Source organism: Schistocerca americana, chromosome X (genome assembly GCF_021461395.2).
Source record: "Schistocerca americana isolate TAMUIC-IGC-003095 chromosome X, iqSchAmer2.1, whole genome shotgun sequence".
In the NCBI taxonomy this organism is placed as follows: domain Eukaryota; kingdom Metazoa; phylum Arthropoda; class Insecta; order Orthoptera; family Acrididae; genus Schistocerca; species Schistocerca americana.
In genome coordinates, this window is record NC_060130.1 from 972,326,623 (window position 1) to 972,343,367 (window position 16,745).

The window sequence follows — 16,745 nt, forward strand, 5'->3', positions numbered from 1 at the left end:
GTGTTGCGTAGGAGACGGATCACCACTTCGACGAGAGTGCCTGGCTGGTGCACTTCGTGAAGGACCGCAGTTAAGTGAATATGACTGACGCCATAAAATGCCGCCAGCGCTTCCGGGTCGCAACACATCTTGGCGAAGGCAAACTGGTCTCTGTAGCGACGCAGTGCGGTGAGGATATTGTGCGTCCGACGATGCCAGATCCGTGCTCCGAATATGAGCCTCCAGAATTTTCATATCACAGTTCAACACGTTAGTGGTCGGTAGTCTGTAATACGTTGTCCTCCTCGAGATCGGGATGAAGACATCTTCCACAAAGGTACCCAGAAGTTGCATCTCTGGCTTCATGAGCTCTTGAAATATAGCTGTCGAATAGCCTCTCAAACGTACTGCTTAATTCCGGGGGAACCTATTCGGCCCTGGTGTGTTGCTGGCTGCCCCTTTCCTATGGGATACAATATTTCTTCTTCAGTCACCGATTCTACCAGGTCCCGTTGGAGTTCCAAAGTGACCGCTGTGTTTCTCAAACCAGCGACAGAAGCAATGATCTCCAGGTCGGATCTCTTCTCTGCGTACAGGTGAAAATTGTGGATAAAGTATGCATTCCTCATGTCCCTTTGCTTGACGTGGCGTAAGCCATCTTCTGTCATCACCTCATGGATCAAAGTCCTGTACTCGAGCCTTCGTTCCATCGATACATGGTAGATTGAGGATCATTCGCTGGCGGTTCCGACAGTTTGACGCGTACGAATGATCGTCACTTCTAAGTGTTGACGTGACAATGTCACACTCTTCGCTCGCGCTGTGGCCAATCATCTGGCTACTAAACGTTATCAAGGTGCACCGAAGACTCAGCTTGGTATAGTTTACCCACCAGACCACCAATGTAAAGATAACGTTTGCGCCCCTCTTCATTGCAGGCACAGTCCACAGTCTCCTCGTGTCTCTCAACGCCGCCTGACATTCCGGTGCGGCCAGGTGAGTGGTGTAATACTTCCACGGGCTGCGGCTGCGCCATATGCGTAGGCGTCCTAACGAGATGGTACGAATGTATGCAGTGTGGTCAGTAAATACTGCGGGTCATAACTCAGCTGCCGTAACAGCATCCCTGAGAGAACGGGAAGTATGTATCCGGTCAGTTTTGCGAGAGGAATGTTCCATGAAGTGCGTGAAGCCCGGTCACTCAGCTTAGATGGTATCCAAAATCGAGCTCGGGAATGACAGCGCTGAGAACTGGGCATGGCGAGTGGTGAGGAATATGATCCTTGGGAGAATGTGTACAATTAAAATCGTCCCCGATCACCATATCATCTATCCTGCTTTGGCATAATTGCGTTAAGTCGTCAGAAAAAAAGACGAACATTCACGCCTGTCATGATACCCGAAGGTGCGCGAACATTGTCGAAGTGTATCCTTGGATCCGTTAGAACCATGCCACTGGCATTCGGTACCTAACGTACATCGGTAGCTACTAAACGTTCTTTGAGAATATCTGCGATGCCACTGCACATGTACAACGATTGAGGTACGTATGGCGTGTATCCAGAGGTGTCCAGGAAGCAAAGAACGTATCCCTCTTGCAATAGACCCATGTCCGTGTCTACCATATAAAATGCGTCGTGTATCAATGACAGATTCTCGCGCCAACGGATGGTGTTGATGTTCACAGTCGCGAATCAATATGACTGCCGAAAGCGCTGTAAGGCAGTGGCTGTTGTCAGTATGAGCTGTGGCGACGAGTTATGTCACCCCAACGGTACCCTATCGTCTCTATGGTCTCTATTATCATGCAGTCCGCGGGATCTGTAGGTGAGGGGGGGGGGGGGGGGAAGGGCGTAGCTCGCTCTCTGCTACACGTGCTCTGACTGCCGTCCGCCCACGAGTCACTGAAGAGGCTGCCGGTGTATTACAACGGCTACCAAGGAGGCCCTTGTTGTGTTTCCTTGTGGCTGCGACGATGTTCCAACGCCCTCGCTATCTCTGCACGGATTTCCAGGTGAAGCTGAATCCATTCATCTCAGTTCCGAAAGGGGCAGCAAGGTCGATCAACACCTTATTAGCAAGTGTCACCACGACACGACCGAGATCGGCACGATCGTGTGTATCCGCAAGAGACAGTCATCAGACGGTGTCAGTCGGCGTTTCTAGTTTGCGGGAAGAACGCTGCTTAGCACGTGCGTCTCTGTGTCAGAATATGTGCGTGTACATTCGACTTCTCTATGCCTCCCGGAGGAAAGCTTGGACTTGCACGACTCGTGAACCAACGTCCATCATCTAGTTGTTTTATGAGCCATCACTTTGCAGAGGCAGTTGCTCTTCGGGGCTATCTAGCGACTTCCTCACTAGCGAGAGGGAAGTGTGTGCCTCGTCAGTACCGAGTCCGACTGTCTTCAGTGGTAACCTGTCTTGATCCGCACCGCCAGATGTCGTAGGCGTCATCACTTGAGCATAAGTAATTGGTAGAATCGAGGGAGGAATATGTACCGCTTCGCTCGAAGGAATCTGGATTATCCGCTGCTGCAAACAATTCGAGCGAACATGACCTTCCTTTCCACATCCTTGTAATGTGCATCGTTGTCCGTCATAAATGATAACTGCGCGACTACCGGCGATGTTTAAGTGAGAAACTTCAAATGGTTCAAATGGCTCAGAGCTCTATGGGACTTAACTTCTGAGGTCATCAGTCCACTAGAACTTAGAACTGCTTAAACCTAACTGTCCTAAGGACATCACACACATCCGTGCCCGAGGCAGGATTCCAACCTGCGACCGTAGTGGTCGCGCGGTTCCAGACTGAAGCGCCTAGAACCGCTCGGCCACTCCGGCCGGCTAAGTGGGAAGGAATATGCTCAGTGAGTTGGAGTTTACTAGTCTTTCTCGACTGGGTACGGGATACGTTGTAAGAGTCTGCCACTTCTCAGCCCCACGGCTAATCACAGTCTCTTACGATTTAAGAGCGGAGGTAACGGAATCGGAGGATGTGTCAAAAGGTAGTCCGAATATTCGGAGAGTCCCCATGCCTAGGCTTGACGAATCAGCCGATCGAGCATCACATTCTGAGTCATACGACTCAATCACATATTAAAAACATACGTAAGTATGCATTAGCCACAATTATTACCAAAAATATCACCTCTGCAATTAAAATAATAAAGTTAAAAAATTACGTGTGGGTGATACGAAGATGTTGTAAAATCAGAATGAGCATACTTACCAGGACATGGGGCTTTTCTTAAAATTGAAAGACACCAAAAAGTCATTTTCTGTGTTCCTAAGTGTTAGTGACAAAATGGAGGAAGCATAACAGAGCAACTGTTCAATACATCAGTTACAAAACAACGTTCATCAGCCTAAACATTGTGACCACTGCCCAGTGCGACGCTGGATGCCGCGTGGTGGCATTGCGGGTAGGTGACGCGGTAGCCAAAGTATGGAAGCTGAGCAAACATGGACGAGGTATCACCATAGTGAAGAATTGGGCTGCAAATGAGGAAATCCATTGAGGCAATCGACTTCGACAAAGGGCAGGTAATTATTACGCAGAGCTCGTGGACGAGTATCTCGAAAAAGGCGAATCTGTTCGTATGTTCACGTGCTTCTGTCATGAGCATCTATAGAAAGAAGTAGGGGGATAGTGAAACTACCACTAGGTGATAAATGATTGGACGTGCACGACTTTTCACAGACCGTGGGATCTGGCGGCTTGTCTCCTCTGTAAAGTTGGACAGATGGTGATCTGTGGCACCTCTGCCGAAAGAGCAAAATACTGTTGCACACACAAGTGTTTCAGAGCTCACCGTTGGTCGTACATTGTTGAGCACGGAGTTCCACAGCAGATCACCTCTTCGTGTTCACATGTTGACCCAGCGACATCGTCAGTTACGACTACAGTGGGCACGGGACCCTCGGGATTCGACTATCGATGAATGGAAACGTGTCGACCCTCTGTCTGAGTCACATTTTTGGTAAACTAGGTTGATGGTCGTCTCCACAAACGCCGTCATCGAGGTGAAGGGTGGCTAGAAAAGTGCAGCGCTGTGACAGAGGTTGGTGGGAGCAGTATTATGCTATGGGAGACATTCCCCTGCCCTTGCATGGGACCTGTGGTAGTAATCGAAAACACGGCGACAGCTGCGAACCACCTGCATCACCTCCTGCTTGACGTCTTCACCGACGGCGATGTCATCTTTCGGCAGTGTAATTGTCCATGTCTCGGAGTCAGAATCGTACCACAGTGGCTTGAGGAGCATTATAGCGAACTGACGTTGATGTCTCGGCCACCAAATTCGCATAATATAAATCCTATGGAACGCAACTCGGTCGCTATAGGGTGCCATAACTGCGCACGGAAATCAGCGGCCAGTTATTTACTCGAGTTACACGATCTGTGCGTAAACATCTAATGCAATATCTCTCCACAAACCTACCCCCAAACTGTTTGATCCGTGATATGCAGGGCCGGTAATGTATTTCTTTCCAAACACTGACAAACAAGCTGTTAAGCAGGTGGTCATAATGAGTTTACTCATCAATGTATATAAATTATCAGGATGCAATAATTAACGTAGCCGGTGGGATTTCTACCACAGTTAAGTCTCGGTACTGTTTAGCGGTGTTCGATGGCAATTCTTTTATACATTTGTGTCTTCGAAATAGATGATTAGAGACTACATTTCAGACTTTATTACGGGCTAAATGTTTTAATTCACAATGATATTGTTATGCCACTTGGGATAGAAGCCACACAAACTATCACGCTAATACGCAGGAGGCTGGCAGGTTGGACAGATATCAGGTGCACGCCGACCGAGTTACCCATCGTCAGGCAATTAGAGTTCTGAACCCTTTTTCTGGACCACGTCATACGTCACATAAAATATAGCACTCACGCCACAAATTGCATTTAGAAGGATGGTCCACATCTGCCTTTGAAATGGTTTTCAAGATTAAAATCTGGTTTTGAAATCTATTTCTTACGAGTATGTAACATAAATAAAAACTACCAGTGCTTCGAAGTCTCTTCCACGCGTACACAAAACCTTTCATGATTCTTAATTTTTTCCCTAAGACCCAAATATCTATGTAAAGTAAAAACTGAATGACGCATATCTAAACTGAATGGTGAATTGAAGCTTCTTGTATGGGAGACAATAGTTGAATCACAGTCATCTCTCAGATGAACCTGAGTGCCTATCAAACCATCGCAGGTCCCACTAGATCAGTGTTAGATGTGCAATGGGTCAATAAGACTTGCTTAAATAATAGACAATTCTTGCGTTTAATCACTCACGAGATAGATTTGAGAATTTTTAGGTAAGAGAGTCTTTGAGAGCGCTGCTTTATTACATCTACATTGATACTCCGCAAGCCACCCAACGGTGTGTGGCGGAGACCCTGGGGAGAGCGGAAGCACGTTATGGGCACCATACCCGCGTCATGGTTAACCAAATCTCGACTAAATGTGTATCGATAGGGAGAATTTTGCATCAGGAATTCCGCCTGCGGGTAACGTTGTATGGTATCGACATAGAACCATTCTTGGGGGAAACTATTGGGCTAAACGAGTTACTGCCACAAGGAATTGTAGTTGGTAACAACTACGCATGCGGTATTAAAATCATTTTATTTAATCACGGTGGTAATGAAGTTGAGAGTCTGGTAATTCAGGTGTATATGCTACACAATGGATCGATGCTCAGCTTGGATAAATCAGCAATCAGTAAAAAACCTTAAGTCAATACGAGCCTTGATTGAAAAAGGTGGAGGTACGGAAATAGTTTAGGTGATGAATCCCTGAAAATTAAAAAGATTTGACATTCATCAACTAGAAAGAAAAATGTTGCACCTTAAGGACGTAAAACATGATATCCCTCTTTAGACTGAAAATGCAGTCTTTGCCTTCTTCGTATTAACTAGATTCTAGCACACTGCCTCGATCGTCCCATTAACCGAAACACTTGCCAGTTTTTGTTTCATTTTTTCCATGACTGGACTTTACATATTGGCCATGTGTATATTTCAGTGATTTGTGCCAATCGCTATAGCTATGAGCAGAAGTAGACTGGGACTACACACGCCGTGTGTACATTTCAAGGCGGTCCATCAGACCAGAGCCCACAAGATATTCGGAAGCACAGAGGACTGGATAACTAAGAAACTATATACATGGCTCCTGCCACTAAACGTAACCTCCTTCTATCGACCTGAATTTCTAAATTTTTTACCACGTTTATTACTGCAATGTAGATGTGAACTGCATAGGAGAATAGGCACTTTATCTGTCATCCTCTTGCATGTACGAAAAGGTAATTTAGCAAGCCACAACAGAGCCAGTAGTGAGCAGACAGCTCACAGTGCATTGACCCTGTAACTGAGCGAATATCCTTGTCCACAGCAGTCCGCTCGTGTCGTATGACGTGCTCATATATACGGTTCCCACTTGCGAGAAGTAAGGACTTCATTTACAGACATTCTCATATTGCGAGACATAACGCAACCTACCGTTTCATCTACACCCAGCAGTACAATGTCTCGTAATGGGTCAGAAAAAAACTCAACTCTATAGCTAGATCAACGCCCCAAGTATCAGAGCATCACACCTACACATAGGTATTTGAACATTTTATCTACTACACACTGCCGGTGGACAAAACAAACATACCAAATTGCAGATACTACTTAACTGATCATAAGTGGCAGTTACAAAACTGATTCTGATATAAATATCACTTGTAATACAGAAAGTATTAATACATAATTGTAACAACATATAAGAAGTATAATCTTACTGAAGTTCGGAAGATGGCCTAGAACGCGCTAGATACTGTCCACTAGGTGTCTATAGAGTCATGGTCGGTAGGAGTTGTGTTGCCATCTTTTCTGTTGATTTTTTAATGATCTTGTCTTTGACGGATTATTTTACTTCGGTATTCCTGGCAGGAAATGTCCTTCTTTAACTTCCGAATGTCAGTCTAGAAGCTTTTAAAAAACCTTTCTGTGTCACAAAGAACAATGGAGTTGCAGAAATTAAGTGGGTAATCCAATAAAGGGGTCATAATCTCGCATCCGGCTAACCGATTGATGTCTTTGATCGTGCATGATCAGCTGAACTGTTATCAATGCACAACATACAATCACACTGCATTTAATTATTTTCTCACACATCTTCATTATACGGTAAGACAAAGCCATGCGTGTGAATCTAAATAAAAAGTGAAACGTTAAGTGTCGGCCATAGCTTTATATGAAGGCGACTTACCTGTGACGGTCATATTGCTAGTGGCGTACACAGTGTCAAAGCTAGGCCCCTCCTTGGACACCTCGCACTTGTATGAGCCGGTCGTGTTGAACGTGAGGTTCGTCAGCGTCACTGTAGTGTCGTTGCAAGCATCCATCTGAAAAAAAAAAATTCGTTATCAGCGTGGGACAGACTAAACTGCTGGATCACCTGGAGCAAACTCGCAGTTAATAGTAACAAGAACATTAATTATTTATTTAGTAGTGCAGAAGCATAATTTTGTCAGCTAACGTGTTCAGCTCAGATATTTCCTTAATCTAAGATATCGTAATTATGTTTCACCAAAATAAATTGTTATAAAGACCTCTCTAAATTAAGTACATTCTCTTATCGTAGCTGTATTAATTACAGAGATATCCGTGTCTACATCACTCTTTAAAATGAAACTGTTGTTACGCAGAACTGTCGCTGGAGGCTTCTGGAGGGCTCCAACTTGACGCAACTAAGAGATTTCACCTACAAGATGGGAATAGTGGAAAAGAGTTTAATTTCAAATGAATACTAATGATACTTGGGTCCTAGTAAACTGATACTAATCTTACTTGGCTCCTAGTGGTAGGACCGACACATCAATTGGAAGGCATAGGACGTGGCATTTAAAGATTATAACCACTTAACTACGGTAACATTTCCGCTCTCTTTCCGGCCAGAGCCTTGAAAGAAAGCCATATTCCAAAAACTGAATAGATTTGTAAAACAGAGTGTTGAGGTATGAGGACTGTTAAACAATCATTTCCCGTCATGCACTCAATGCCAAGAGACACTTGTACAATGTGAAATTATGTCAGCCACAGCAACAAAAGGAAACTGCAAAACAATATGATCATAAAGACTGCTGTTTGTATCATCGAGTGTTCAGAATCCCTGCCGCCTAGTGCACTAGACGTTTGCTATCTTCCGACTTCAGGAAGACATTTGACGCTGAACCGCACAGTATTTTACTGGGAAAAAAATATTATATTTACGACTGGATTCCAGACATCCTTGAAATAGAACTCAACACTTCGCTCTTAACGGAAAAAAGTCGACGGATGTAAAGGTAATTTCCGGTGTACCCCAAGGAAGTATGCAAAGACTATTACTGTTCACCATGTATATAAATTATCTAATGGAACGCGTAGGATTGTCTTTAAGACTGTTCGCGGGTGATGTGGTTGTCTGCAACAAAGTACAAACTCGAGAAAACAGTGTCAATTTGCAGAAAGATCTCAGATGTGTGATGAATGGTGCAAGCTCTAGCTGCTCACCCTGAACGCAAATAAATGTCACGTATTGCGCATACATAGTAAAAGAAAGTCACTACTGTACAACAACACTACTGATGAAAAACTGCTGGAAACAGTATCTACCGTAAATATCTATGAGTTACTATCCGGAGGGACCTTAAGTGTAATGACCACATAAAACAAACAGTACAGAAAGCAGATGCTAGACTGAGATTAGTAGGAAGAATCTTAGGAGCGTGTAACACATCCACGAAGGAAGTGGCTTATACGGCCCTTGTCCGACAGATTCTTGAGTATCAAGCATTAGTATGGGATCCTTAATGGGTTGGACTGATAGAAGAGAGAGAGGAGATCACAGGATCGTTCAGTCGGCATGAGAGCGTCACCGATATGCTCAACAAACTCCTTTGGCAGACGTTACAAGAGAGACGTTGCGCATCAAGAACAGGTTTGCTACTGAAAACTTGAGAGAGCATTCCTCGGGAAGAGCAGCACATTGTATTACTTCCTCCCACATACATCTCGCATAATGATCATGACGAGAAAATTCGAGGCATTAGAACCAACAGTCATTCTTCCCACACGCCAGTCTCGACTTTGGGGTAGAATGGATCAGCTAGAATGGATCCCCACACGCTATGAGGTAGGCTTGCAGAGTGTGACGTAGACGTAAATTTTCTGTAGTTGATACAAGGACTTCAGAATAGAATGAAATGATTCATTTAATGTCACTGTACAACAATACAGTGTTTTAAATGCTCTTGGGTTGTCGGAAATTGTGGATGGACTTCATCTTTGAGTTTATCCCAGATAAAAACATCCACTGGCGTCAAATCAACCGAACTTGCAGACTATCTGATAGCGCCATAATATCTTATTTAGCGACCAGGAAGACATGCGTGAGACCATCCCTAACTACTGGGTGGTTAGAATTACAGTGCAGCTACTCACAAAGGTTCAGTGTAGATTATAATCAACGTATGGCAGCGAAATCTACGATGTATACTTATGCTACAGCAATAACGCGGAGCCATATTTATGCTGCAAAAATTTGTTCCAAATTTGGCCACCAGATGCAAATCTGGCGCTGTGAGTAGAAGGAGGACACATAGAAATATTTTATAATGTTATAGATTAGGAATGGGACGTCGGCAGAAAAGATCAAACAAGTGAGAAAAGTCTAATGTTGATTTTATTTCTAACCGCCGCTTACATAATTTGTTCAGTATGAGAACAGGAGACGTCGTCGAGTTGCTGTACAGCGCCAGATTCGCACCTGTTGCCCAAAATGGGGCCTACTTTTTTCAGCGTAAAGTGGTTCCGCGTTAACGCATTAGCATGTCTACCAAGTTTCATTGCCATATGATAATTATAGCCCACACTGAAACTCCGAGAGTAGCCGCACTTTGATTATTACCATCCGGTATGAGCAAATAGTGAGCCGGAGCCCATCGTGCTGATACCACGTGCGTCTACTTATTTCATGTGGTTCTTCCTTTAGGAGAACCGGTAGCACTTTGGTAACAAATTGTGTGTATATTTTACCCGCTAAGATTTCTTCATGCAGTAAAGACCAATCACCTAGCCACCACTAACACAACACCAGTCGATCACACTTCAGTGCTTCTGTCATCAGCTTGTGGTCGTGCGGTAGCGTTCTCGCTTCTCACGCCCGGGCTCCCGGGTTCGATTCCCGGCGGGGTCAGGGATTTTCTCTGCCTCGTGATGACTGGGTGTTGTGTGATGTTAGTTAGTTTTAAGTTGTTCTAAGTTCTAGGGGACTGATGACCATAGATGTTAAGTCCCATAGTGCTCAGAGCCATTTGAACCATTTTTCAGTGCTTCTGATGCTTAACCAGCCTCAGACTGTGCCCATTCCCAGTTATCCAGCAATGCGTATTTCTTACAGTAAGCTTTCCATGGCTTGTAAAGGTAACTTAAAGATAAAGGGGGTTCTTTGAAGAAAGAACTTATTGTCCTCATGATGCATTAAAACGGAGCAATAGAGTTTCATACAGCTGCTGCTACTGCTATTCTCTATCTCCTGCTGAAGTGTTACGTGATATGCAAGGAAACTGCTTTCGCGCAAAATGGCAACAACGATGGGCTGACGTTTTCCAGAGGCAGTCTTAATACTCTCCGGGGTCAACATGTGGATAATGAGGAACAGCTGCCGGTACACCTATTTCGATGGTTCTGCTCGGTTCAGGCTTGCTCCTTGCTCTCTGAGTAGTATTCCAGTGCTCTTCCAGTAAAAGGTTTTTACACTTTCGCTGAATTGTCATTCTTGTCCACACCGTGTGTCGGGATACCTTTGTGCGTACATATGAAGCGCTCTCTTCGCAGTCCATCTCTGTTCTCCATAAAGAAGTAACGCATCTAATTTCTTTGAACTGTAAAACATATTTACTTTTTCAAGCGAGTCAGCACTCGAATGACACAGCAGAACAAAGGCTTCATTTACTCTGTTCTGCATTTATACCGTTATTGCGGTGGTTCGCCCTTAAACGATATTCCGCATCGACTTACTCTGATTTGAAATCACACTCAGCACTCAGTTTGATGTTCAGATCAGGTAAGTCCTAACTTTCCGTTATTACAATTACTCTGAAAGCAGTAATCAGTTGTTAAAGAGTGCAAATCTGTAAAATTCGCCTCGTACGTTACTACAATTCTTGCTGCGGATGTTACTATAGCTCCATTTGAAAAAGTGAAGTTCTTAGCGATGTCTGTAGTTGATATATCTGTTAAAAATTACTGTACGTTACTTAGCGAAAAACCTTCTTACGATTCGTTTCAGTGGGAAGACAATTACGATATCGTAAATGCATCCGAAAATATTTGAAACGAACAACGTGGATGATTAAACTTGTGGATTTTTTTTCAGAAGATGTGTTTTTAGTTCATTCTGGTGATACTCAATTTTTAGATACTCTCCGTATACCTGATCCGGCCAATTGTTTCTGTGATGCTCCAGAATCCTTACCTTTTGCCAAAATGATCAAATTTTAACGTGAGTTTCATCTGACGCAACATGGAAGAATACGGCCGTTTTTCCATCCACGTGATTGTACTCTGCCCCTGCAATGATCTTGGCCTAAATATAACTTTATACCCTAATCACACTTTCATTCGTTTTGTAACGAATGGGTGAATCACAGGTGGTTCTTATATGTTACTTTTATATTCGTAATTTCTCTACTAGGGTTTACATACAGCCAACGAGTGGCGTTACACACCAAAATGCAAGTACAAAGATTTGACACAAAGACGAATACGCAGCTTTCAAGGAGCGGTTGGTTGTCGTGACAAAAGTCTAACATAGCACTCGAAACAACAGATTAAAATCACATGAACAGTCCAAAAGGGGTACAGGAAGTTCAAAGGCTAGCAAATAGGAACAGGTCGATGTAGTCTCTGTGGTTCGTATCGTTATAGCGACGAATTACAATTAAGTTTTAACGCTCACTACATCCCTTTGTGACGGTAACAACATTTCACAACGGGGTTATACCATGTCAAATAGCCCAATTTCGAAACATTTCCTGTTCGACTATCAAGGATGACGCCGGAAATTCACGCTCGGTCTGCGCGAAATCTCGCATGGAGTCAAACAAATGGCTATATCTCTGCCAGTACTGCTTCGACGAACTTAAAAATTGGGGCATGTGAGAATATACACATAAAATTTCATCGAAATCGTCATGGTCGAGCACGGAGGCCTACGTGAGTTGACTAATGCAAGGTGCCCATAGTGTTAGAGTTGTGTTCTGCATCTGGAGTACAACCAGTACCGATGTTTATAGTGGCCTGTTCCTTGGTGCCGAACTAGAATGCCGTATAAATGGGCTACACACATGCCAAAGGGAAATTGTTTTCTTAAAAATAGTTCTGTTTTACACAATATAAAATGTTTCAGTTATTTAAATACAAAATAATTTTATAATAATTTATCCACAAGTGATTTAAAACATTTAATTTTTCCCAGGAACCTAAATTCTCTGGAATATTTTAATTTTTGAGTGCTTAAGGAGTCTTGGTCTCTCTCATGTCGTTTAAACACCAGTTGACATTTATCTCATAACATATCTTGGAGGATATGAGAGCTTTCCTAGAAGATTTTCTAATAATTATAATATTTGCTGCAAATGATGTTCCGCAAGTCTCATTGATTTCGTTCGAAGTTTATTGTAGCGGCCGCTATATGCGGTGCACTGCCACCGCAGTAGAAGTGAATCGTGCTCCAGGTGAAGCTGTCTATTGCGGGCGGACGTGCTCCACCACGTTCATGCAATTTCGTTTATTGCTTAGCTATGGTGAACCCAAGTGCCAATTACTCGTGGTGTTTCGCCACCTTTAATGCTTGCTATAAAGCCCTAATACGATGCTTCACACATAGTTGCGCTGTAAAAAGTGAAATGAAAGCCTCATTGCTTTTCCGCGCTTCCAGATGTACCGAAGACAACGAATCACCAATAAATAAGATGGTTTACGGTTGTATTATCTGGTTATATGAATATATCTTTGCTGTAATAGTCAGTTCACTAAAAATGCATCACAAGTGAAGTCATACAGTACGAATAAATCTTTCTACGTATACAACTTCACAAAAAAAGTACGAAAAATGAAGTGCAACAGCGGAAACGAAAGCCAATGCCGGTAGCGGTGTCCCGAGATCGGGCCACTCAAGGTCGCAAGTCAAGGAGCTGTGCTGATAGAAACACGCTTCACCGAGCAGCCACTACTGCTCCCAAGTACTATCCCAAGTCAACAACCACCCAGGACACAGACCACTCCAGCGAAAGGCTTCCGTACTATGTGAAGAGGCTTTTTCGAGATGGAGGAATGCGGCAGTGGTATTCAGTCCACATGGTCAACCGTCAGTATCCCCTGTTTACATCCGCCGAGGCCAGCAAGTAGACATATGGAAGGACCAGAAAGTATTAATCCCTGCAGTGAAGTTAACAGCGTACCTATGAAGCATCCGGCAGCACCGTCACCAGGTATCGAGCTGCGGACTGCTGCCAGACCGCCTCGACACTCAGCAGCTCAGCACCTTGCCGCCTCCGCAGGACTACGTTGTTGGAATCCTGCCACCACCTCATGGTCTTCGGCACGAATTAGGATCCTCCGAGCTTCCTGACACCGTGTAGCGTCACGCCGCTAGCAAAGCCAGCGATCCACTGTTTCAGGAAATGACGGAAACCTACATTTGGATGGCCAGACAGAGGTCTTAAACGCCGTCCTCCAGAATATGAGCCGGATATCTCACCAGCGCCTCATTTCTAGCCAATAATGTCTTTGTTAAAGGGGAAACAACTTCATTTTGAATTAGGTTACTGTTTACAGAGAGTAGATGGTTAAAGACTTTCATAGTTTTTTATTTCACCGCTCTTTGTGTTAAAGCTAGATTTATCAGAGGATAGTGCGCTCTTTGTGTTAAAGCCAAATTCAGTGGACCATAGCGATTTTTTGTACAATATATGTCATTACCTCTTCTAAATGGACTTCTCACAGCAGGTTTCTTCCATATGCTGTGTTACTAAGGTTAATATTCTCAGAGTCATAAAGATAATTCTAATTATTATCTTCTGAGTTTTGAAGACGTTTTAACCTAAGTAATGACATAATTTCAATGAATGGAAACAAGCTACGTGTATTATTTAAGTATGCAGCCATTTCTGTGGAAGAAGTTGCAAATCCTAAACTATTAAGCCCTTGGGTTTCTCCATTTCATTTTGGTCGTCCAAGTGAACAGCCCAGAACATGCTTCTCACCGATTGTATTCGTTAATTGAGCCATGTACTGGACAGGTGCGACAGAAATTAATGAAATGAACACTTGCACGAATTTGATTCACAGTACAGTAAGGTTTAATAGCTTAAACCATTATCTTTGCTCAAAAGGATTGTTGTAGGACCATTAACGTTGACGATACGTGCAAATGAACTGATGGATCAGATCAGAACCTCCATGAGACTGTTCACGGATGATGCTGTTGTTTTTAAAGAAGTTGAAACACTAGAAAATTGTTCGAAATGCAGCAAAACCTGCAGCTGATCGATGATAGAGAGCGTTTGACTCTGATCATAAATAATTGCAACGTATTACTAACAAATGCGTGAAATGAAAAGAAACTGTTAGATTAGACCGTTGTCGATCTCAGTCTAATAGAGCAAGTTTGAGATGATGGGGGAAGAGGAACGTCCAGACTTCCGCACTATCCTTACTGATCAATGGGACCGATTGCCAGCGGAGTAACTGACCGAGATGGCACAGCCGTAAAACGTCACATTCGGATTAGGGAGGACGGCGGTTCCAGTCACCGTCCGGCCATCAAAATTTTGACTTTTCCTGATTTCAGTAAACTACTGGATACGAATGATGATTCTTTTCGAAGGCCACGGCAGATTTCTTCGCCCATCCTATCCTGTTTCTAATAACATCGTCGTCGACAGGACGTTGAACTCGAGTTTTCTTTCTTTTTTGCCTATAAAGTTCTTGAATAGCGCAACATAGAAAATGGAAAGTCCCTTCAAAGAATGTGTGGACGCTGAGGGGAATCACATTCTTTTTTAACTCTTTCGTTGTTGTGGAAGAGATTTTTAATTTTGGTACTTTTCAAATGTGCGTTTCTTTTGCTCATTATTGCCTTCCCATTAAGCGTTATCTTGTTAATACAATCCCTCTGACATTCGTCACAGGAAAGTTGCCAAAGAATTTCTTAGTTATGTTTACCTTTGGATATTATTGTTTAAATGGGTTTTGATTATTCCTAATTCAATCCAAAATGAAGTCTGCAGCTCGAAGATGTGCCTTTCTGTGGTCATACATTCCTCATTATGGTTACTGGTTTGTTTCACTGCCGATATTGGTGAGAAAAGGAGTTTACCGTACTTATTGAAATAGGAGTCATCAGAGCAGGATCTCACGTCAGTTGGAAATTGAAACAGAAGAAAATAGCCCAAGGCTTATTTCAAGGAACCATTCCGGCAATCTCCTACAATAATGGGCCCGAACGTTAATCATGACTTACGTGTCCATAGTCTTATCCAACAAATCGCCGCAGTATTAGGAGGCAGTGTTATATCTTGTATCTTATCGACACCTGAAATGTGGAGTTCGGATCGCCGTATACAGCTATAAATGTTCAGAATCAGGAACCAGGGCAAAGCGTACGATGTACCCGGCAACTGCACTGCTAAAAATATTTTGAACTTGCGGTAAACACCAAATCGGATCATGTTTCGGATTTCTCGCAAAAATGTAAGGACGAATGTGACTTTCGAGTGCTGTGTCACTGTCAAGCAACAAAGCTCGATGACATTTGGACCATACAAAGAAAGAACTTCTAGAGTGTAGCATAGGAGTTATATTAAAGAAATAAGCAGTTAGACCAACAGAAATGGCATTTTTAATCAAGGACACAAATCATACTGAACTTGCAGCGATTTATGATGGTCCGTTGGAGATTCCAAGAAGGCAGAACATAGTCCTCAATAGGATGTGTGATCACCATGGACAGAGATGAATGCTCTACAATGCGTTCCCATGCAGGAGAGCCTGTGGTAGGACGTCTCAATCCTCCACAAGCGCGGTTCACAAATGCTGGATGGTCGTTGGCGCATGTCGTCGTACTGCAATGTCTCCTGAACGCATCCCGCACGGGATCGATGGAATTTAAGTCGCAGTATGGGCAGTCCAGACCATTCGATGACTATTCGCTCGTCTCACGAGCCCCTCCACCTGTGCTGTTGGATGCTGTAGCACAGTGTCATCCATAAGAATGACGTCAGAGCCAAATGCACCCCCAAAAAGGGGGGAAGGAGTTACGTTGACCGGTGAGAGTACCGTGTTCAAAGATACACCCATGCAAAATTATGCCTCTCCACGCCCTGGAACGTCGACTACCAAAATGATTATGCTCCACAATATTCCTGAGCGCATTAAGTGTTACGACCTATCGCCATTTGAGGGTAGATCCAGCGTAGCTGAACATGTTTGTTTTGGTGGTCCACGTGTTATACTGGAGGCGTTATGTAGCCTCGGAGTATTGACCTTAGAATCTTCAAACACGGTACACTCACCAGTCAAAGTTATTGTGACACTGTACTCCTTCGCCATGTGCGTCTTTTCAGCCGTGCATTCTACCCTGAATGCATTTTTATGGGCGGCAATGTACGACCGCAATCGAAAGGGCAGTTGGACCAACTCTTAGAACGAAG

General features: G+C 43.7%; 1 protein-coding gene across 1 annotated transcript in view; it reads right to left on the reverse strand.

Moving 5' to 3' along the window:
• LOC124554855 overlaps positions 1-16,745 on the reverse strand; it is a 1,084,893-nt gene that overhangs the window by 416,116 nt on the left and 652,032 nt on the right. The window contains exon 3 of the mRNA XM_047128521.1: positions 7,256-7,391. Coding sequence (XP_046984477.1) covers positions 7,256-7,391 — 136 coding nt within the window. The remainder of the gene's footprint in view (positions 1-7,255; positions 7,392-16,745) is intronic.